The sequence below is a fragment of the Rhineura floridana genome, chromosome 19 (genome assembly GCF_030035675.1).
Source record: "Rhineura floridana isolate rRhiFlo1 chromosome 19, rRhiFlo1.hap2, whole genome shotgun sequence".
In the NCBI taxonomy this organism is placed as follows: Eukaryota; Metazoa; Chordata; class Lepidosauria; order Squamata; family Rhineuridae; genus Rhineura; species Rhineura floridana.
In genome coordinates this window covers 13,575,868-13,600,061 of record NC_084498.1, presented here as the reverse complement: position 1 = coordinate 13,600,061, position 24,194 = coordinate 13,575,868, and the positions used below count along the sequence as shown (strand labels likewise).

The 24,194-nt window shown below is 40.3% G+C and overlaps 1 protein-coding gene across 3 annotated transcripts in view; it reads left to right on the top strand.

Annotated features, from left to right (window-relative positions):
* STX2 (syntaxin 2) overlaps window positions 1-3,735 on the top strand; it is a 37,654-nt gene extending 33,919 nt beyond the window's left edge. The window contains exons 10-11 of one of the 3 annotated variants that reach the window (XR_009759665.1): window positions 1,801-2,021; window positions 2,729-3,735. Coding sequence is in view for 2 of the 3 variants with exons in the window: in XM_061602987.1 (XP_061458971.1) it covers window positions 288-371 (84 nt within the window). In the remaining variant the exon portion in view is untranslated. Of the gene's footprint in view, window positions 1-287; window positions 416-1,800 lie in introns of all 3 variants that reach the window. The other 2 variants (XM_061602987.1, XM_061602988.1) reach the window with 2 other exon arrangements.
* The last annotated feature ends 20,459 nt before the right edge of the window (window positions 3,736-24,194 follow it).

The window sequence follows — 24,194 nt, the reverse complement described above, 5'->3', positions numbered from 1 at the left end:
CAGCTGGATGTGGTTTGGGAGAAATGACTTGAGAGGCCAAATGTGAACTCCTGGCAAGCGAAATCTGGCTGATGGTGTGGAGGTTCTCCACCCTTTCTCTAGTGGGTAGACCTTGAGAGTTCTAGTAAAAAACAAAGTAGATCCTGCAAGCCTGAAGGCTCCCTAACCTTGCTTTACAGCATATTGATTTTTCAGATGAGGTGGTAGAATGGCACTTGACATTTCTAAAATAAAGCTTTCACTACATTTTGCAAAATTTAAACAATCACCTTGCTTTCCTTTGGCAGAAAAAGTGGATAATTCTCATTGTAGTGCTGGTGCTGCTTGCTGTCCTTGCTCTAATCATTGGCTTGTCTGTCGGGGTTAAGTGATACTTCGATACCTCCAGCATGCAGCCTCACTTTGCTTTTGTGCAGTAAGTACTAATCAACTAACTTTGCCTTCCGTGCTAACCTGTGTTCGTCAGTGATACACGAAGTGTTGCAGTACCCCAAACTAGTGGATTACATTCAACAGCTACGTAGGCCCTTAAATGTGTTCAGAGTAGAAATCATGTATATTGTGAGAACTGACACACCTAGTGGCTAGCTGCTGAACTTGTTTATATTGTGCACCTCTTACAACAGACTTTGATGGAGTGATACCTGGTGGGATTAGATCTGTTCTGCTTGACTAGTTTTTTGTATCGGTGTACAAATATGCAAGCTTTGGGGATTACACAGATTTCTTCATCAATATGTAGTGATGGGATGAAGAGAGATTTTGGATCAGTACTACAGTCGGTAATCTTTTCTTGGTCTGTATATATTGTATATTTGATAACCAGGATGAAGCTGTTTTCTTTCTTTTGTAAGAATCAATACTGGGCAATAATTGAGAATTATATGCTGTGTCCTGCCTCAAAACCTGCCTCTTCCACAGGAAGCTGCCTTATACCTCATCAGACCATATGATTATCTAGCTTAGTACTGTTTACTTTGACTTCCCAGAGTCTCAGGTAGACTTTTTTCAATCATCTGCTACCTGATCCTTGTACCTGGAGAAGCCAGAGATTAAACCTGGGACATGCACTCTGCCACTGAGCTATGCCCCATTCCCTGTGAAGGCTTCCATAAAGCCCTTAATGTTAGCCCTTGGTCCTCACCACAACAGAACAAAGCCTAAGCTGTATGTATAGTTGCATATTTGTCCCCTCTGTATAGTTGCTTCTTCCCTTTTTGCCTCTGTTGACCCCTCCCAAATCAAAATTTAAGACAAAACCCAGTCTGAGTTATCTCTTGCTCTCTAACAACCCCAATCTCTGATATTTCTGGGAAGTATCTTGAATGCTGGTGCCTACCAAAAAAAGAGAGAAAAGAAATGGCAGTAATAACTGTCCACCATTCCATTCTGTTCAATCAGGTGTGGGGAACCTTTGGCCCTCCAGATGTTGCTGAACCACAACTTCCATCACCCCTGGCCATTGACCATGGTTGCTGGGGCTGATGGGCGTTATAGTTCAGCAACATTTGGAGGGTCCAAAGTTCCCCATACCTGTTAAATACTGTTCTGTGTAACCCCAAATGTTCGATGCTCCTACACCAACAAAACTAATGTTCCTGTTTCCCATGTTATTTAATCAAATCTTTGAGTTTATAAAGTCCCTTGACTTTAGTTTTCACTGGATGTGATTACCACTGAAATTTCTTACTTCCAGGTAGTTATGGTTAGGTATGGAGGTACATATGTTAATTTCTTGCATCTCTGCATTTTTTAATCTGTTGGGGTATAAGCTAATCACAGTTTTTCCTCTCTTTGCAGAAATTGATGTTCATAATAATTTGTGTAACTGTAATCCTTGTAATCCTTGGAATTGTCCTAGCGGCGACCTTCTTGTAGTGACCAGCATATTCCAAGCATTTGGGATCTTCTGAATCGCATGTTCAGGGAAACTAAAATGACCTAGTTCTTGTAAAGACACCTTCTCTTGCCATAATGAGATTTTCTTTTTCAAGATTGGCTGGTCGCTAACTGTTTAAATGGTCAGTAGCACTTACATTTTATACCAGCAAATCAGAACCAAAATTGTAACCATGGTTGTTTTTTCTTTCTCCAAACAAGAAAAAACCAGACAGCCTACCTTATGGAGTTGTTATCTTAAAAGCTGCTAAATCTTTTCTGCGCTAACTATTTTAGAGATTAATTTCAACTTTTGATACATCAGTGTTACTACTGTGGGATTAGAGGATTTATTTGTTTATTTTTGCCCAGAAACATTGAGCTTTTGAAATTTGGCTTTGTTTTCTCCATTATTAATTCATCTTCTTAACATAACAATCTTGTTTAAAATTAAATCAGCCACATTTTCTGAATAACTGTTTTGACTGCAGTCCTAAACTCACTTATTTTGGAGGTGAGTTCCACTGCAATAATTGAATTTACTTTGAAGTAAATGTGATTAAGATTGAGATGTAATGTGGCTTTCTCTCATCGCCAGGATTAACGGTTAAAAAAGTCTTAAACTATAAATGTTAAAATTTGTGCACAATATATATCAAACAAGTACATCAAGGCAGAAGTAGAAATTGAAGTGCCTCTTTAATAGTGACCTCATAAACTGCTTCTTTTTAAAGCATAAATTCTGTTATGAATAACCTTCCTCCGCTCATTTCATAAAAATTCTTTTTAAAAGAAATCCAGTCCACTGTGAAGTTTACTAAGCTGTGTATGTGTGTGTGCTTTCTTTCAGCTTTTTGATATAAAATGCTTGTTAAAGGACACCAGATTGGTTGAGATGAAAGAGAGGTCCTCACTTGTACCTGATCCAGAGCTCCACAAATTCTGCAGTGCATGCTTTGGAAGCTCCTCCATTCACTGCAGTGCAGGGGAGAAGCTTTGCAAGCTTCTTAAGCCACTTGCATTGAAGTAAATGGAGTAGCTTTTGTGGGTGGGACTGCTGTAAACATTCATCAGAGCCCTTGTTCGGCAGAGGATCTCTGGGTACGTGCTCTGTTCTCTTGTGCAACTCTCATTAATTTTAGTGAGGCCTGCGTCTGAGACTGATTTTGTGGGCTGCGCTCAAAATGCCTAGTAACTGAGAAAATGGCTGCCGTAAAAATGTGATAATGGAGCAAAGATGCAAGTGCCGTAAAGCTTGACTTAATCTTGAAATACTTCTAATCCATGATTGTGTAAAGAACTCCAGTGCACAGATCGGATCAGCATTACAATATCGGCTGTGGTGCAAATGAACCATGATTTCCTTATTTCATAAAACTTTCCTTTTCACCAAGGAGCAAAAATCAAAATGTTTCTTTTTATTTCTGTTTGGTCCTTCAAGAGTGGGAGATGATAAAGAGAAACTAGCATCTTTGTAATCTTTTTCTCTCTCTTTTTTAAAATGAACTTAAATAAACACTGATTTTGTTGGGGAATTTGCCTCTACATTTCCAAAACATGAATGAAGTGTTTGTGAAGGCAAAAGCCTCAGACCAAAGAAAATTGGTTGCACTGAAGTCCCACGGAAATGAATGACACCTAACACACGTAACCACCCCTGGATCTGGGGCCAAAGTGTCCATCTGTTAGCAACTTTTAAGCATTTCAAAGTAACCCAGACAGTTGAATTTTGTGTTGCTGGTTATCTTTTGTATTGTGTTTATTACTCTGTAAATATTTGGAAGTGTATTTTGATTTCCAATTGTTTAAATATATATTAATGTAGATATTTATGCTGGAAATGAAATAAACTATAATGGGTGCCTTTTTATATAAAAAAAAAACAAAGCGTGGCCTTGAGATGCTTATTTTTCTGTGCTTTAAAAAATATAAGTACAACTGCAGGTATATTTTGCCTTGTAGTTAATTTTTTTTTTCATGTAACCTCTAATCTTATAACCTCTAGTTTACTTTTACATATTTGAAAGAAATATTTTAAAATGTTTGGTATACATATAATGACCTAAAAAGGTATCTGTAATCACAGCTATTTCTGATATGTCTAAATTCTTGAAGGATTACAAATATTCTATGAAAAACGTTCACCCTGAAAGTCAGCAAGCTGGTAAATGTAACATTCCAAATAAGTTTCTTGATGCTTTAAAACAAGCTAACCCAGGAATGTAGCGTGAGTAGTTCTGTTGCTATCAGGCCCTGCTACTTACCATTTTTGAGCGATGGCATTCACTGTGAGGCCTAATGTCTTTTTTTTTTTCCTTTTGACCCATGGAACGTGTAGGAAAAACCAACAAGAGGGAGGAAATCCACAGCAGTGGGAAGTCTCTTCTGCAAGAAGCCCCACTGCAGCAAATAATACCTTGTTTCAATGGGGCTTGCATAGGAGAAAACATTGTGGATTGTTTTGAATTCTTCAAACCATTCCTGAACTGCTGCTACAGCTTGTTCAAATTCTGTGTGCAAATTGCAAAAAGATACGGGAGATCTTGAAAACAATTGTTAAGGGTTGTTTTTGGTTTTGCTTATTCTAGTATAAGATTTTTCTAAATATTGGGGGCAAGGGAATGAAGACATCCTGTAGCATTGCCAGGAAAGTTATTAACAGGCAGCCTTAATTGTTATCATCTTTATTTTTATTTTGAAATGGTTTTCTAGGTATCTTCTGCTTTTAACATGAACATCAGGAGTAGGTTACTCACTACACTTTGCAATACAAATTCTCTCTTTGAAATATTTAAATTCCATTCCCTGTGTAACCACCATTTCTCTTTTCCTTCAAGGCATACATGCATACATAACTAATCAGATGGAAAAACAGATGTTCTAATAAGCACACTGAAACAAAACATTTGTTATATGACTTTTATCAATCTTTGGAATGAAGCATTGGCCACTGAAGGGGAGGACAATGAGGGTGGCATCTTAGATGTACATTAGAATGGATTTAACACCACACTTTTTAGGAATATTCAGTGGGCTCAGTGGCAAACTTATTTTTTAAAAAGCAAGCTTCTAGCCCTCATGATGTTGGAAAGTTGCTGTTATTGTCCTGGAACTACACGTCTTTGGTACTTCTGTCTCCATTTCATGAGTTCCTTCTTCCATTGACACAGCTGTAACCTTCAGATGCTGGTAGTTGAGAGGCTCCTGTATTTGGCTATGAATAGAGCTACTTGTTGGTTAAAAAGATGGCTGTTTCTGTAGGCTAGTGAGGGTGGAAGCAGAGTTGGGGCAATTGCTGAAGATGTGAAAGGTGGAGAGGGTTGTATCAATCCTCTCCCTCCAGTTGCCGGGTAGTTGAAATGGCAGTGGTTGCTACCATTTGCTCCATAGGGCCAAGAGTATATTCTTAAATTATTACTATAACATAAATTTATTTTTACTTATTTGTTATTTGATTTATATCCCCCCCTCCTCCCAGCAGGAGCCCAGGGCAGCAAACAAAAACACTAAAAACACTTTAAAAGTCATAAAAACAGACTTCAAAATGCATTAAAACAAAACATCTTTAAAAACATTTTTTAAAAGCTTTCAAAACATTTTTTTTTAAAAGATTGAAAACATTTTTAAAAAAGGTTTAAAAACATTAAAAAGCAATTCCAACACAGATGCAGAGTGCAAGAGTGGCAGGAGGACACACCCAGCTATGGTTTGTGTCCTTTTAAGAAGAAAATGGAATGCCTTTTGCCCTCTGATGATCTTTATTGATATTTACTGCTTTTAGCAAATAATGGAAGGGGAGGGAGCAGGAATTGTTGCTTTGAACAAAAATGAAAAAATAAAATGAAAGTTTACAAAATTTCCAGCCCCACTCTTGGCTGAAATGCCCTTTTCCTATGTCCTCGTGACTCGTATACCTTGCTAAATGTAGCCATGGCACCTGTCCTCAGACAGGGCAGCGGGTCACTGCACCTGTGAAGCAACATAAGCCATGTACCACGATTGCCTTCTCAGTCTATACAACTATCAGATGTGATTTCCAATTTGGTGAATCATATACAGCACCCACAGTTTCACACAGCTGATGCAGGAAAAGGAAGACAGATAAATCCTGAGAATTGATCAAAGAAGCAGATAGTCCCGGTGTGCAGGAGTTAGCAAATTCATAACTCATCTTTGTCAAGGTGGGGAAATGGAAACGGTAAGTTGACTTGTTTTGCTGTTTGAAAAGCATTGTATATGGCTTCATGCTGTGCTCAGGATAAACCTTAATAGGAAGTGGCACAAATGAACCAAAAAGTTATTGCTCAGAGCAGGAGAGCAAATAGGTATAATTTTTGACTTGTCAGTGACAAATAACTCAAAGCATCTGAGTTTTGATTTTGGTGTAACAAACACTGCTTCTCCACTACATAACTTCCCTGACAAAACCAGAGTGCAGTGTTTAGGCTAGATAACCAAAGTGACTGCTCCCATACTCTGTACTGCTAGTAACTGCCCCTTAAACCCTTTCATTGACTTTCCTCCCTGGCAAAATGAAATTAAATATTTTTAAGGACTGTAAGAAGGAGGAGTGTTGAGCTTTGAAAAACCATAGATAGCAAATTGCCCCTTTCTGTTTTGTTGCCTTTGTTTTTTCATTGTCTTCCCAACTATCAAAATTCAGAGTGAAAGTTCCTTGGTGCCAGGGACCCAGTCCTTTTTGCTAATGTTTTCTCTACAAAGCATATAAGTTGATGGCACTGCAGAGACTGAGGTAGCTAACTGTGGACCTCTTGATGCTGCTGGACTACACCTCCCATCATCCTTGACCAAACTGGCAGGGACTCATGGGAGCTGGAGTCCAACAACATCTGGAGGGCCACAGGTTCCCCACCTGATAGAAGGTGGTATTCATTGCTAGTCCTACTAAGAATAGACCCACTGAGGTTAATTAACATGACTAGCATAGGGGTCATTATTTCCAACAGGTCTACTCTGAGTAGGACTTCATTGAATATCACCCATAGGGTGATAGACAACTAAGTCATATTCAGAGTAGACCCTTTAAAATCAAATTATTGATTTCAATGGATCTACTTTGAGTATGACTTAGTTGGCTCTCATCCATAACATACATGTGATTTATTTATATACTGGAATTCTAGCACTGTGGCACACACAGGCACTCAGTGCTTCAAGGAGAAGACAGCTCCATGCCACTGCAAATCTTGTGACACCACCCCCCAGTTCCAATTTGGGTTTTTTTGCCAAATTTTATTTGGTTTCAAATATTTTCATTATTCTTCCAATTCATCCAGAAACAAATATATTAGAAGCAAACAAGACACCATAAAATCAAAATATCCAAACCATCAATCTCATTCAAAAACTGAAAGGGCATAACCAGCACTTAGGAATGACTTTTCTTTACTGTTTTCCATCTGTGTCCAGGGTACAGTGCAATGCAAAAAACTTTAGGTTTTGAGGTGACAACCAATCATCTTTCTGAGCAGGACAAATTAAAATACAGCACACAGATCATTTTTTAACAATTTAAATACTATTAGCCACCTTGTGAAGCAATTCCTCCTAACAGTGATACACACAATAATTCAAAAATGTTATCAAATGTGGTTTCTAGTGGATTAATGTCCAATTTTGGTGGATTTGAGGTGTGGAGGGAAAAAATCTTAAGAACATAAGAGCCTGCTGGATCAGGCCAGTGGCCCATCTAGTCCAGCATCCTGTTTTCACAGTGGCCAACCAGGTGCCTGGGGGAAGCCCGCAAGCAGGACCCAAGTGCATGAACACTCTCCCCTCCTGAGGCTTCCGGCAACTGGTTTTCAGAAGCATGCTGCCTCTGACTAGGGTGGCAGAGCACAGCCATCATGGCTAGTAGCCATTGATAGCCCTGTCCTCCATGAATTTGTCTAATCTTCTTTTAAAGCCATCCAAGCTGGTGGCCATTACTGCATCTTGTGGGAGCAAATTCCATAGTTTAACCATGCGCTGAGTAAAGAAGTACTTCCTTTTGTCTGTTCTGAATCTTCCAACATTCAGCTTCTTTGAATGTCCGCAAGTTCTAGTATTATGAGAGAGGGAGAAGAACTTTTCTCTCTCCACTTTCTCAATGCCATGCATAATTTTATACACTTCTATCATGTCTCCTCTGACCCGCCTTTTCTCTAAACTAAAAAGCCCCAAATGCTGCAACCTTTCCTCGTAAGGGAGTCGCTCCATCCCCTTGATTATTCTGGTTGCCCTCTTCTGAACCTTTTCCAACTCTATAATATCCTTTTTGAGATGAGGCGACCAGAACTGTACACAGTATTCCAAATGCGGCCGCACCATAGATTTATACAACGGCATTATGATATCGGCTGTTTTATTTTCAATACCTTTCCTAATTATCGCTAGCATGGAATTTGCCTTTTTCACAGCTGCAGCACACTGGGTCGACATTTTCATCGTGCTGTCCACTACAACCCCGAGGTCTCTCTCCTGGTTGGTCACCGCCAGTTCAGACCCCATGAGCGTATATGTGAAATTAAGATTTTTTGCTCCAATATGCATAATTTTACACTTGTTTATATTGAATTGCATTTGCCATTTTTCCGCCCATTCACTCAGTTTGGAGAGGTCTTTTTGGAGCTCTTCGCAATCCCTTTTTGTTTTAACAACCCTGAACAATTTAGTGTCGTCAGCAAACTTGGCCACTTCACTGCTCACTCCTAATTCTAGGTCGTTAATGAACAAGTTGAAAAGTACAGGTCCCAATACCGATCCTTGAGGGACTCCAGTTTCTACAGCCCTCCATTGGGAGAACTGTCCGTTTATTTCTACTCTCTGCTTTCTGCTTCTTAACCAATTCCTTATCCACAAGAGGACCTCTCCTCTTATTCCATGACTGCTAAGCTTCCTCAGAAGTCTTTGGTGAGGTACCTTGTCAAACGCTTTTTGAAAGTCTAAGTACACTATGTCCACTGGATCACCTCTCTATATGCTTGTTGACACTCTCAAAGAATTCTAATAGGTTACTGAGACAGGACTTTCCCTTGCAGAAGCCATGCTGGCTCTGCTTCAGCAAAGCTTGTTCTTCTATGTGCTTAGTTAATCTAGCTTTAATAATACTTTCTACCAGTTTTCCAGGATCCCCTCTGGATCCCTTTTTGAATATTGGCGTTACATTTGCCACTTTCCAGTCCTCAGGCACGAAGGAGGACCTGAGGGACAAGTTACATATTTTAGTTAGCAGATCAGCAATTTCACATTTGAGTTCTTTGAGAACTCTTGGGTGGATGCCATCCGGGCCCGGTGATTTGTCAGTTTTTATATTGTCCATTAAGCCTAGAACTTCCTCTCTCGTTACCACTATTTGTCTCAGTTCCTCAGAATGCCTTCCTGCAAATGTTACAAATGTTCAGGGATCTGCCCTATATCTTCCACTGTGAAGACAGATGCAAAGAATTCATTTAGCTTCTCTGCGATCTCCTTATCGTTCTTTAGTACACCTTTGACTCCCTTATCATCCAAGGGTCCAATCGCCTCCCTAGATGGTCTCCTGCTTTGAATGTATTTATAGAATTTTTTGTTGTTGGTTTTTATGTTCTTTGCAATGTGCTCCTCAAATTCTTTTTTACCATCCCTTATTGTCTTCTTGCATTTCTTTTGCCAGAGTTTGTGTTCTTTTTTATTTTCTTCATTCGGACAAGACTTTCATTTTCTGAAGGAAGACTTTTTGCCTCTAAGAGCTTCCTTGACTTTGCTCGTTAACCATGCTGGCATCTTCTTGGCCCTGGCGGTACCTTTTCTGATCTGCGGTATGCACTCCAGTTGTGCTTCTAATATAGTGTTTTTAAACAACTTCCAAGCATTTTCGAGTGATGTGACCCTCTGGACTTTGTTTTTCAGCTTTCTTTTTACCAATTCCCTCATTTTTGTGAAGTTTCCTCTTTTGAAGTCAAATGTGACTGTGTTGGATTTTGTAGGCAATTGGCCATTTACATGTATGTTTAATTTAATAGCACTATGGTCACTGCTCCCAATCAGTTCGACAACACTTACATCTCGCACCAGGTCCCGGTCCCCACTGAGGATTAAGTCCAGGGTTGCCGTCCCTCCGGTCGGTTCCATGACCAACTGGTGTAGGGAATAGTCATTTAGAATATCTAGAAATTTTGCTTCTTTGTCATGACTGGAACACATATGCGGCCAGTCTGTGTCTGGGTAGTTGAAGTCACCCATTACTACCACCTTTCCTAGTTTGGATGCTTCCTCAATTTCATATCTCATCTCCAGGTCTCCCTGAGCATTTTGATCAGGGGGACGATAAATCGTTCCCAGTATTAAATCCCTCCTGGGGCACGGTATCACCACCCACAACGATTCTGTGGAGGAGTCTGCCTCTTTTAGGGTTTCGAGCTTGCTGGATTCAATGCCTTCTTTCACGTATAGAGCGACTCCGCCACCAATACGTCCTTCCCTGTCCTTCCGATATAGTTTATATCCAGGGATAACCGTATCCCACTGGTTTTCTCCATTCCACCAGGTCTCCGTTATGCTCACTATATCAATGCTTTTCTCTAAGACCAAGCACTCCAGTTCTCCCATCTTGGTTCAGAGGCTCCTAGCATTAGCGTACAGGCACTTGTAAGCAGTGTCTCTCTTCAAGTATCTTGTTGGTAACACTACCTTAGCCATTTCCTGCATCCTCACAGGCTCCAGCTAATAAACTAGGCCCAGACTGAGACCAGTTCTAGATTAATTGTCTGACAGTGTTTAAAATTAGCCCCTTCGGAATACCTGCAAGCTTAGCTGAGAGGCTAGGCCCATATTTAAGAGCAACTCCAAAACAATTATCTGACAAGTGTCAAAGGGTTTTTTAAAAAAACAAACATCAAAAGGTTTTTTTTTGTTAGTCCAATCAAAAAAACAAAACAAAACAATAATATAATGTTATATCTAGGCTTATTCCGATTGGATGTAGTGAAACTGTCACATACTGTACATGACAGGATATTTTCTTTAAGAAAATGTAGTGTTAGAATCATAGAATCATAATCATTGAATAGTAGAGTTGGAAGGGGCATACAAGGCCATCAAGTCCAACCCCCTGCTCAATGCAGGAATCCAAATCAAAGCATTCCCAACAGATGGCTGTCCAGCTGCCTCTTGAATGCCTCCGGTGTCAGAGAGCCCACTACCTCTCCAGGTAATTGGTTCCATTGTCATATGGCTCTAACAGTTAGGACATTTTTCCTGATGTCCAGTCGAAATCTGGCTTCCTGCAACTTGAGTCCATTATTCCGTGTCCTGCACTCTGGGACGATCGAGAAGAGATCCCGGCCCTCCTCTGTGTGACAACCTTTCATGTACTTGAAGAGTGCTATCATGTACTTGAAGAGTGCTATCAGTCTTCTCTTCTCCAGCCTAAACATGCCCAGTTCTTTCAGTCTCTCCTCATAGGGCTTTGTTTCCAGTCCCCTGATCATCTTTGTTGCCCTCCTCTGAACCTGTTCCAGTTTGTCTGCATCCTTCTTGAAGTGCGGAGACCAGAACTGGACGCAGTATTCAAGATGAGGCCTAACCAGTGCAGAATAGAGGGGAACTAGTACTTCACGCAATTTGGAAACTATATTTCTATTAATGCAGCCTAATATAGCATTTGACGTTTTTGCAGCCACATCACACTGTTGGCTCATATTCAGCTTGTGATCAACGACAATTCCAAGATCCTTCTCACATGTCGTACTGCTGAGCCAAGTATCCCCCATCATAACTGTGCTTTTGGTTTCTTTTTCACAAAGAGCAGATTCAAAATGCAGTTTCCTACCCATTAGTAGTTCTTCTGGTGATTTTCCTGTGGTGGAATGTGGTGTAACTGATGGAGAATTTTTCTCCTTTTGGATCTTTTGCTGGGGTCCTTGAAGAAATTTGAGGACACAGGCTTGAAGCAAAAAGGTAGCCCTTTATTCTTTACAAGCATGTGCAGGGTCAGCTTTCCAGAGAGTCTGGAGAGGACTGCACTGAGGCACAATCTGCACCGATCTTTTATACAGTACTGAATACACATGTGACATTAGTTTATCAATCCCATAAGTTCCTCCCCACGTAACGTAACAGTTCTTCCCTCTTGCAATATTTCCAACCAATCAGATATTTTTTATTAAAACAAGTACATGTATATTCATATTTTGCAGATACCTCCCATCCCATTGTCCTGTTATCTCCTTAGATTAATATCTCTAATCTATCCCACTGTCTATTTGACCTAGGTTACCACTATTCTTCTGTCTTACTTTACTAATGATTTTAGACCATTTTGAGGCCAGTTTGTACCATACATTCCATTCCATCATGGCTCCTTGATCAGCCAAGCTGGCCAGGGACATCTTAGAACATTACAACATGTTCCTTAAGTAATACCATGATGCAAGGCTGAGTTTGGTTCACTTTAGAGTGACTGGAAGTTCATGAACACCACAACTCTGTTCTTCTACATGAAGCCCCACTTCCAACTTATAAAATGCATAGCGTTATGAGGGAGATTTATATTTAAACACTGGGCTACATCACCCAGTCTAAGGAAGACACTGGGGCTGATTTAGGCCACCCAGCTTCTCTCAGTCTGAAAGGAATAGACAAAGCAAGCCACCTTAAAGTACTTATTTACCATGAGTACCCACTTAAAAAAGTTGTATCCTATTTATCAAAAATGAAAAAACAACACACTTAGTTATCTTAAAATGCGTGGTAAGCACAAAGTTCCTCTTGCTCCTACTCTGGGAGCGTTATGAAATATTTCCGCTAGTCGGCATTCTTGCCCTACAAATCAAGGATAGAATATATGTAATTGTTATCTAAAATTCCATTCTCAGGAGCACACAGTTCAAAATACATCAATCAAAGATTATGCTTCTTTTGCTTAAAACAATATGGTCATTAATCAAAAGTTAATCATACACTCAGGCCTATGCTTCTCATGAGCTGTGAACTTCAATCTGAATTTGCTTTTTCTATGATCCCAAGGTCTGTGGCCTTTTGCTTAATTCTTTTAGTTCCTTGTGATTTTTATTCATAAACCTATACCTTCCTATATAATAACTTATGTTTATATGTGTGAATATAGAAAATATCCATTTTTTCTCCATCATAACATGGTACTGGAAAAGGAATCTGGCTACTTTAGTCTCTAAGCTGCCACTTGTCATTTTTAGTCCGTCTTTCAAGGTCTCTATAGTTCTTTCTGCCAGGCCATTGGAAGATGGGTGATGTGGAGCAATTCTTACATGCTTGATGTGGTTTTTCTCCAAAAATTATTGGAAAATTACACCTGTAAATTGTGGCCCATTATCACTTACCACTACTTCCGGCAATCCAAAAGTAGAAAAAGACAGGCGGAGTTTATCCACAGTTGCTTCAGCAGTAGTGGATGACATGATGTGAACTTCAAACCATTTGGAATGTGCGTCTGTTATTAAGAACATTTTTCGCATGAATGAACCAGCATAATCTATGTGAAGACTTGCCCAGGTCGTTGTGGCCATTCCCATGGATGTAAGGGTGCTTTTGGAGGAGCATGACGGTTAGATCAACAAGTTCCACACTGTCGCACCACTGTCTCAATCTGCTGGTCTATTCCAGGCCAGCACCCATAACTATGTGCTAATCCCTTCATCCGTACAATGCCAGGATGTGCTTCATGCAACAATTTTAGCACAGCAGACAGACTCCCCGGTGGTACTACTATCCAAGACCCCAATAATAAACATACATCCTGGATACTCAAGGACTCCCTGTGCTGATAGTAGGGCTGTAAATCTGTGCTTCCCCCCTCAATCCATCCATTTGTGACCATTCTTTGCACTCTAGATAACAGAGGATCTTGGTCTGTCTCTCGTTTAATCTTTGCTACATCTATCAAGGATGTGGACGTCAATTCAATAAGAAGAATGGTTTCAGTAGGCTGAGGTACTGACTTTCGGCAATCTGGTAGTGGAAGTCTGCTAAGGGGATCAGCATTACTCAGGGCTTGACCTGGTTTATATTCAAATTTGTAGTCATATGCAGACAATGTCAAGGCCCATCTCTGGATTCTAGCAGATGCCATTGGGGGTACTGGCTTGTTCTCTCCCAGCAGACCCTGAAGGGGCTTATGATCTGATTGTATGACAAAACATCTGCCATACAGATATGAATGGAATTTCTTTACTGCAAAAACTACTGCTAACCCTTCATGTTCTAGCTGTGAGTAGTTTTTTTTCTGCTGGGGCTAGGGATCTTGATGCATAACTAATAGGATACTCTGATCCATCAGGCATTTGGTGGGCTAACACTGCTCCCACTCCATATGGAGAAGCATCACAAGACAAGAGAAATTCTTTATGACTGTCGTAATGCGCAAGGAGCGTGGATGACTTCAACAAGGTCTTTGCTGCTGCAAAAGCTCTTGCCTGCTCTTGATCCAAATGGAATCTTAATCCCTTTTCGTAAAAGTCTATGTAATGGTAATACTGTTGCCAAATTGGATAAGAATTTGCCATAATAGTTTAGCAACCCCAAAAAGGACTGCAGTTCTGAAACTGACTTTGGTGCAGGTGCCTCAGTAATGGCATTTACCTTCTCTTCCACAGGATGTATGCCAGCTGCGTTAATTTTGTGTCCCAGATACACACCTTCTGGGGCCTGAAAAATGCATTTTTCTTTCTTGAGACACATGTCTGCAATTGGCAGCTTTGATAGTACTTGGTCTAGGTTCTGCAAATGTGCTGCCTCTGTTCTTGTAATCAGAATATCATCAAGATATACACAGACATGCAGCATACCTTGGAACAAATTGTCCATAGCCCTTTGAAAGATTCCAGGCGCAACAGAAACGCCAAAAGGGAGCCGATGGTAATGAAACAGTCCTTTATGAGTATTTATTGTTACATACTGTTTTGAACTCTCCTCAAGAGGAATCTGAAGGTATGCGTCACTTAAGTCGATTTTTGTGAAAACTTTTCCTCCAGCCAGGGTGGCATATAGATCTTCAGTTCTAGGAATGGAGTTTGTATCCAGCTGTGCTACACGGTTCACAGTGACTTTATAGTCTCCACAAATCCTTACAGTACCATCTGGCTTCAGTACAGGGACAATTGGAGCAGCCCACTCAGAGAACTGAACAGGTTCAATAATTCCCTTAGCCTGTAGTCAATCTAATTCTTGCTCCACTTTGTGACACATAACATATGGTACTGAGTGGGGCTTTTAAAAAGTGGTTTAGCATCTGGATCCCCAAAAACCCTACTATTTACCCCATTTAGAGTGCCCAACCCATGTCTGAAGAGCTCTTTATGTTTTGAAAGAATTGCTTCTGTCCCAAGTGAGCTAATTTTGCTGATCTGTGCCCAGTCGAGGTTCAGCTGCCTTATCCAGTCCCGGCCCATAAGACTAGGGCCTTGTCCTTTTATCACAAATAAGGGCAATTGAAAGGTCTCTTCTGCATATTTCACTTCTACATTAATACTGCCTCTCACTGGGACTTCTTGACCAGTATATGTGCGTATCATCGTTTTCAGTGGTCTCAACTGTGACCCCTTATTCTTTGGCTACAAACAGTTATAAGTGGATTCACTAATTATAGACACAGAAGCCCTTGTGTCCACTTCCATGGTTATGCTTTTCCCATTAACAATAACATCTACTTGCAGTGGTTTTTCTTTATAGTCTTTTCTAACAATGTTGTACATAGTGTACATCTGTGCCCTTATCATGCTCCCCTGTACTTGCCATCTGGTGTATCTGCTTCTTGCTACCTTCCTTCCCCTTTGTCTGTGTACTTTTTCTATGGCACATTTTGGCTAGATAACCTTGTTTCAAGCAAAACCAGCACTCACTACTCCTGTGGGGTCATAGGTGGCCATCATGTTTCCCTCCACAGCGAAAATAGGGAGTTGCGCCATGTAAGTGGTTTCTCTCTTCACCCGGACACCCAGAAAATGGTACTGGATAATTTATGCATGGTGGCAGTAAGTGCCTGGGCGTCATGTGGATGTTGAGAGACCCCCTGTAAATTTAAAGCATGCTGAGCTGCAACCTCTATGCTTTGTGCAATTTCCAGGGCTTTTAAAAAATCTAATCTGGATTCTGCCAATAAGCGCTCTGAATCCTCTCATCACTGATGCCACATACCAACCGGTCCCTCAGCATGGCATTCAAGGTGTCCCCAAACTAGGCTTGCCAGGTTCAAGGCCTGAGACCGATCCTGTATCTTTAGGAGAATAGAAAGTCAGCCAAGTGCAGGTGTTCTTGCAACCCTGTAATGGGAAAAGCCACAAGGTGGAATTCTCCCTTCCTCTGCACAACTTTTAAAGATACAGAAGACCTCAATGTGTGAATAAATCCAAGGAGACCAATGCATCCAGTTTACCTTCATCGCCAGTATAATATATGGAGGCTACACCAGTAAGAGGCAAACAATAACTAGGTTTATTTCTTAGCTTCTTTCACACAGTTCTCAGTTTGAAATCCATTTTACAGCCACACCCTGAGAGCTAGGTCTCAGGCATGCTCAGATCCAACTTTCTAAAAAAACAGTTTACCCTTTTGGCCACTAGGTGGCAACCACATGAACATATCTTATAGCTTCCGACAGCCAGGTACTGGGCAGGTTGCTTTTCCAGATGGAGTTCCACTCCCTTTGAACAAACAAGAGCATAATTGCAGAGGAGGCCACCTTTCCTCTAAAAAAGGAGCACCTCTCACCAGCTTTGGCTCGTTTACCAGCTATGACTGTTACTGGACAGGAATAGCCTGACCCAGAGCTTGGAAAAGTTACTTTTTTAAACTACAACTCCCATCAGCCCCAGCCAGCATGGCCACTGGATTGGGCTGATGGGACTTGTAGTTCAAAAAAGTAACTTTTCCAAGCTCTGCCCTGACCACAGTGACCCATATGTTGTTAACATTAAGCAGCTTTCTGTGAGTCTGCTCTTGAGACTGGTTAAGAAGCTACAACTCATGCAAAACATATGAGCTAGGCTACTGTACCAGTGCAGTCTACCAAGAACACATAACACCAGTTCTGAAGTCTGCACTGGCTGCCAGTTTACTTAGGAAACCCTATGCATCTTGGGGCTTGGTACCTGAAGAAACACCTTCTGCCAACAGACCTGCCAATGTGTTGATCTGCTGGAAAGCCCTCTAGTGATGCCCAATTATCTGAAGTATGTTATGCAGCAACCTGAGGGAGGGTCATCTCCGTGGTGGTCCCCCAGTTATGGAATTCCATCCCTTCTAAGTTATGGCTGTTGCTAACCTGGTTGAGTTTTCTGCGCCAGCTGAACTTTGCCCAGGAATTTTCTGGGCATTAATGCTGCAGCATGTTTTTAAGAATGCTGCAGCATGTTCTTAAGTGAATGTTTTTTATTGTGTATGTTTTGCTTTGCATGTGGTATTTTAACATTGTTTGTGTACCCTGTGCTGGGATTGTTGTTACAATGAAGAGTAGGAAACTAGCACCGGATAAAGATAAAACTATAAAATCAGAAATGACTTACAATGCCTGCTGGAATAAAAAAGGTCATCCATAAGTACTGGAAGTTCATCACAGAGGGGTTCTGCTTGATCTCAACTGGAAAGGAGTTCCACAAAATTGGGCCCGCAACATTGAATGAACAGCTCCTACTGGATACAAGCCATGGCGGACCACTGACAGTGACTCCCCCCAAGACCTCAGTGATTGGGCATGGGTATAAGGAATCAGGTAGTCTTTATATCCTGGACCCAAGTGAAGGGCTTTGTAAATTAGTTCAAGAACCTTGAACCTGACCCAGTAATGTATGGACAGTCAGTGCAAGCTTTAAGCACAGAGTGAGGTGCTGGTGCTAGTCTGTCCCCGTCAACAGTCTAACTGCAGCATTTTGCACCAGGTGAAGCATCCAGACCAGGCCCAAGGGTAGCCCTACACAGAGCACATTGCAAAAATCGAGTCTTGAAGTTAAGATAAGGTGAATTCTGAGGTCTGAATGGATTTGAAGTACTCTCTTGTTTTGGACTTAAACAACAAAATCCTAACTTTCTGAGGGCTTTTAAAGAGGGAAATATTCTCGAGTAGGCACTGTTTTGTTTTTTTCCCCATTAAGCTGTCCTGAGAGGAAATCACTATTGTGCTCTACAGCCTAAAATGCAAAATGGGAAAATAAATGGAACTTCGGCAGTGCCAAAGGACCAAATCTACAAAACTAAAGTGAGAATTGCAGAGAAGACAAAAACCTCTGTGAACCTAAGAAGAAAAGCAAGAAGATGTTGACCGTTCAGAATGTCTTATATTCTAGGTGGAATTCAGGGTTCTGCCGCTGAAAGAAACTCATGAGAATGAACTAGGGATTCACCAGGATCTAGACGGTTATGTTGCCATTCCAGAAGGCTTTCTCAATCTGCTGTTCCCCCACCCCTCAAAAAGGAGATTTGCTCATGAACCTTTCATATCAGGTTTGTTTGGTCCCTTAGGACAGTGGTCTCCCAATTTTTTCCCCCATGGACCACTTGAAAATTGCTGAGGGTCCTGATGGACCACTTAATGATTTATCCCCCTTCCTGTTGTAACAATTACAGTGCATTGTGCTAGATTTTGTATGATTTTTAATTGTATGTCAATTGTTTATTTTATTTCTTATTTTATTGCATTACAATTTGAATTCTACAGAATTCCAGTGGTCAGTGACCTGCATAGACATGTTGCAGACCACCAGAATGAAGGTCATAGACCATTAGTGGTCCATGGACAAGGGTTTGAGATCCCCCGCCTTAGGAGCATTTGAAAAAGGGAATTAAACATAGGAATATAGGGAGCTGCCTTATACTGAGTCTGGCCCTTGACTTCATGTTCAGAGGTAGTGGTCTCTGAATAAGCAGAAGGGGAGAGCTTTTGCCTTGCAGCTTGTGGGCTTCTCAGAAGCACCTGGCTGGCCTCTGAAGAAAATGAATTTCTGGACTAGCTAGACTCTGGCTGATCCAGTAAGTTGGTTTTTGTATCATTGGGGTTTCAGCTGCCTCTCCTCAGTCTTTTAATGTTAAATCTCAGAATTGATGCACTGTTCTGACCCATCTGTGCCAGGTGTCTGTGTGGGGGTTAAATCCAGTTCACATTTAAAGCAAAAACTTATCAAATGTGCACGTTCCAAAGCAATATGAGAGCTGAAACACAACCATCCTTTGAAATTTGCATCTACCCAAATTTTGCGGTGCAGTTCTGTAACCAAATATTTACAAAAATGCATATATTAGGGGGAAATGTGCATTAAAATTAATATATTCATGAAAATAATATACAAATGCATTTTATGAGGAGAAATTGCTTGTAAAAATGTGTATGTTAGTCAGAACTACATACAAACTATATTTATTAGGATGAATTTGCAGTAATATGCTGAAGAGGATTTTTAAAAAATTGCAAATTACTCTAGAAATCGATGGAGAAAACTGCATACAAAAATGTGTGTGTTAGGAAAAATTTGCACTAAAATGCTGAAGAATTTTCATGAGGAATCACAAATTGCTGCAGAAATATGGAGAGCTGAATTTATGATTGGAAAAATGAGAAAATGGAGAGAACCAATACTGACAGATCCTTACATCCCTACTACAAGGTACCCACAGGACAAGGCAGGCTGAGCAACTTGCTTCAACAAAGGCTAGAAGGGAGCTGAGGCCTTCAAAGTCCCTTCCTTCAGCCTATCTTTCCCAAACTCCATCCCCTTGGCCCAAAGACTCTGACTCTTAAAGAGAAACCCCCTACCCTGAAGACAAGTCCTCCTTCCCTTTCTGTGGCCTCCTGCCTGGTACACTTCTTGTGCTGTTGGAAAGGTGTGATTCCATGGGAAACATTTGATTACTCCAAAAAGCCAGACTCCGTGATTGTCCTGGCTCAGGCTCTGCAGACTCTGAACCACGAGCCTTGGGCTCCATAACACCAGTTTGGTGACACAGCAGCCGAGAACTTGGCTGGATGCTCCTCCTCTGACTCTGGGCTCAAGGCCATGACAGGCACATGCATTCTAATGCACATCCATCTAAAGATGCAGAGATTCAAAACACCAGTGCATCGCTCTTCTTCCATCTCCTCTGTAACCGCCTATCTAGATAGTAAACATCTAGTAAACTTGTTATGTTAAGGAAGGGAAGTATAGATCAGGCATGGGGAACCTGTAGCCTTCCAAGTGTAGTTGGACTACAAACTCCCATCATTTCTGACCATGGCCATGCTGGCTCGGGTTGGTGGGAGCTGTAGTCTAGTAACATCTTGAGGGCAACTCCCATCCGCCCTGACTGTTGGCAATGCTGGCTGAGTTTAATGGGAGCTAGGGTCCAACAGCATCCGAAGGCCCCATCACTGACACAAATGAAGGTGCTGAAAGCTGTGGCAAGTTATGCATGCACAGCACTCCATACAAAATTTGGATATTAAAAAAAAGAGGTAATGGTTGATTTCTAATTATATTTATTTCCTTTATCAGTTGCTTTATACAACAGAGAGGCTCAAAGCGACTTGACAAAATAAAAATTCAACACATAAAAACTATTTAAAACAAGAAAAATGTAAAGCAACTTGATTAAAAAATAGTTTAAAACAACGACAGTATAAAATACATAAGATGCTCATCCAGCAACATATTAATAAAGACCAAGACATGCCCAAGTCCTAACGTGTCAGTTTCACCTTAAAACAATATAAACCAATTTGGAACTCTGAAATCTGGAGAGAAATTTGGACAAGAATTTCAGAAACATTTCTCTGCCTATGTCCAGACTGCTGACTGGGTGAAGGTCGAAGTGGAACCCCTTACTCAGCTTCCTCTTACCATGCTGGCAATAGCTCCTTCAAGATATATGGAGCTCTGGCTGTAAGTTCACAGTTGTGCCCAGCTCATGAACCAGGTAGCTCAGGAACCACCACTAAACCACAGTGGACGGTTTCCCTTGTAAGACAGCCATAATGAGTGCAGGCATTCCTTATATATGTATCTTTTAAAAATCCAGTAAATAAAATTCAAGCATTTGGCAACATGTATCCTCTTTTGCTCTGCCATTTACTCAGCATGTTAATGCTTAATAAGAACCACACCCGTAAAATATTCATTGGCTGAGCTTTCAGCGGGCAAAGCATCCCACTTTGATTCAATTTTCCTGCCTCCATTCATAGCAAAACAAACTGTTTCAAGAGAATAACAATTGAGTTTGCCAAAGGAGTAACAACTGAATTACTTATTTTGAGGTCAGTGTCACGTTAATATTCCAGTGCCCAAGTGGTGTAGTCATTGACATTTCAATGGGAAATCTGTTTTGTAGTTTCAAAGATGCAGGCTTAGTGGAGGGAGTCAAGTGCAAGCAAACCTGGATCATTTATCTCCTGCTTTTTCATGTTGCTTTCGGTAAACATTTGCAAAGAGAAAGAAATGGTTTACCAGCACTCGTTATATATTGCTGATTAACAGTAAGAGGTGAAGATCAAGGAGGAATCACTGGTTTATTCTATGTGAAGACAAATGTAGGATTTAAGTGTGATAAAAGGTGATATGAAAATGTCTGGTCATAAGATTCACTGTGAAGTCAATCATGTCATTCGCCCTTGCATGATTAAAAAAATAATAAGTTGCAGCCTCAGGGATGGGGGACAAACCAGACTGGGATGGGGGGGGAAGGGGGCTTTAACCCTTTGTTCCACTTCTGATCTGAATCAATCAGGAGGAAGATCTCCTCAGGTGAATAATGGCTCTGGTGGCTCTAGATTGTGGAAGGGCAAAGAATGAAAGCCCCAGTGGTCTGACTTTCCCAGGAGGATCTCTCCGCCTGTGCAGCTCTGAGACGGGCTCCCGTCTTAGATGAAACTTTTTCAGCTTTTAATTCAGTCAGAAGGGTCTTTTCTGACTGGGGATAATTTCTTCCGGATAAGGAAGAAACGTGAGATTTCCCACATAGCTTTGTCGTGATAGTTGGAGTCTGGAATTCGTCAGAATTGTCTGCGAAAGGCTTCCAGCTGCCCAGACGGAGTGAGGATTTCTATGCTAGCTCAGCTGAATAAGTGACCCATTTTTTTTTCTTTAAAGAACAACGGACAAACAGGCAAGCATCCTCCTGTCTATGCTTATCATTTTCTTATCTATACAGCTAAAGAGATTTGTCAAAGTAACAGCAATTAAGATAACCTAGGTGAGTTAAGACTTTCCTTCTTTACTTACGGAACTAAGGGGGAAGAAAATAAAAATAGCCTATCTTTCTTTTATTGCAAAAAGCTGATATGGAAAATAGCATTTTAAAGATTACAACGGATGAGGGATTTCTGATTGGAATATTTTTGATTTATAAGGTTTTTGTGTAATATATGCATGGGACTATTTTTCCTGATCTACTTTTTTTTTTTTGATGAATCTGCTCATTCTCTCTGCTACTAGTTATTTGGACGCTGTGAACTAAAGCTGTTTTTGCACTTCTGGGCATATAAGAGATAAGGGCTGTCTAGCGTGTGACGTCAGTTGGTTGGAAAGATTAACTCCTTTGTAACTGGATAAAGAAATAAACTGCTCTTTGCTTGGGACATTGAAAATTGAAGGAGTTCTGTTCCTTTGGCTTTAAGAATGACAATTAAGAAGATCATGGATGTACAAGAAGGGACTTTATCTTTAGACATGTTTCAGAAAATAATGAATGAGATTAAGTCAATAAAACAAGAACTGAGAAATAATAGACAAGCGTGGAGAATTGAATTTCACGAAATGAGACAGGAGCTGAAAGAAATTCAGGATTCTATGAGAAAGGAGAATAAAGATAGATCTGGAAAACCAAAAAAAGATGAAAGAGAAATTAAAGGCAAGGTTCAAACTTTGGAGATTGGATTAAATATGGACATGAAAAAAGATTTGGATTTCCTGGCTCTGACGGATCCTGGAGACAAATATTACAGTTTGGAACTCAGCGCTGTCCCTGAAGGAATTGAAGAGATTGGAGATAAAGATATTATCGGTTCAAAAAAATTCCTGGACTGGAAGGATTTGATGAAACTTGAAATGGAGAAAGTTAACAGAATTAATCCCTGTTTTGTGTCAATGGAAAAAACTTCAAGAGATGTACTAGTGTATCATGTGGAAAAGAGGAACAGAGATGCGGCTTTGCAGCAATACTTCAGTGATACGTTCGGATTTAATGGCAAGAAAATATCTGTGATGGAGGAAATTCCTATCAGACTTTTATTATATGACTATGACAGCAAGATTTTTGGATGCGTGGAGATGGAAGATGGAAGATGGACCTAATACGGATAAAGACAGAAGAGCGATTTGAAGTTACTGGACTTAGTAGACTTGATGAGTTGGATTAATTGACATGTTTATTTAGAAAAAAAAAGAATTGATTGACATATATCTCAAGGATTGGAAACTTCTCTTTGAGTTTTTGTGGAAGATTAAAATGATATGATGTTAATGAGATTTGAAACCAATTAAGATAACCGCTGGAGGAAGGTGATTTTATAATCTATTAAGAGATAGGTTTGTTATATATTATAGATTTATAGCTGAACTATGACAAATCGGAAGTCAATATTTCTATATATTTTTTCTCTCTTTTTTATTGTATTAGTTATTGATTTGTGTTTTTTTCTTTTTGTATTGTTTTGGTTTTGAAAATTTGAATAAAAATTAATTGAAAAAAATAAAATAAAGCCCCAGTGGCCCAATGCCACAATCCCTATCTGGTCCATCTCACCATCCCCTGAGGCTGCTGCTTATTGAAACCAGAACATGGAAGGGCTAATGATATTATTAACATTTGATATCATAAAACACCGGTATATCTTTTGAAGTTAGCTTTGGAAAAATGCCTTGCATGTTTTAAGAATGGAAAGGTGAACCCATCGTATTGACTAGAATTGATGACACTGCCCTCTGCAGTCTCTGGAGCAATTTTTAGATTGTTGTTTTGTGGATGTCTTTGCAAGGCAAAACATACGTGTGTGTGTGTGTGTGTGTGGCTATAAACACACACACATTCTTATACATGCTGCTTTAAAATATTTTCTCTCTCCCCCCCCTTTTTAAAATAGGGGCAGCCTGTAAAAAGCACAAGCTTAGCAAACTGCTTAGGCTGACATCCCTTTCATACTCCTTTACCTCAGTTGTATGTAATTCTCTGTTATACCTCCAGTCAGGCACCTGGGTTTGTGTATATATATGAGCATGCTCAGCGAATGCTTCTTCGTGGTCATTATCAGTATGAGTAGTTTTGCTGGAGAAGAATATTTTAGACCCATTTATGTAAGTAAAAATTATTATTTTTTCACAGATATATTATGGTTTTATGTT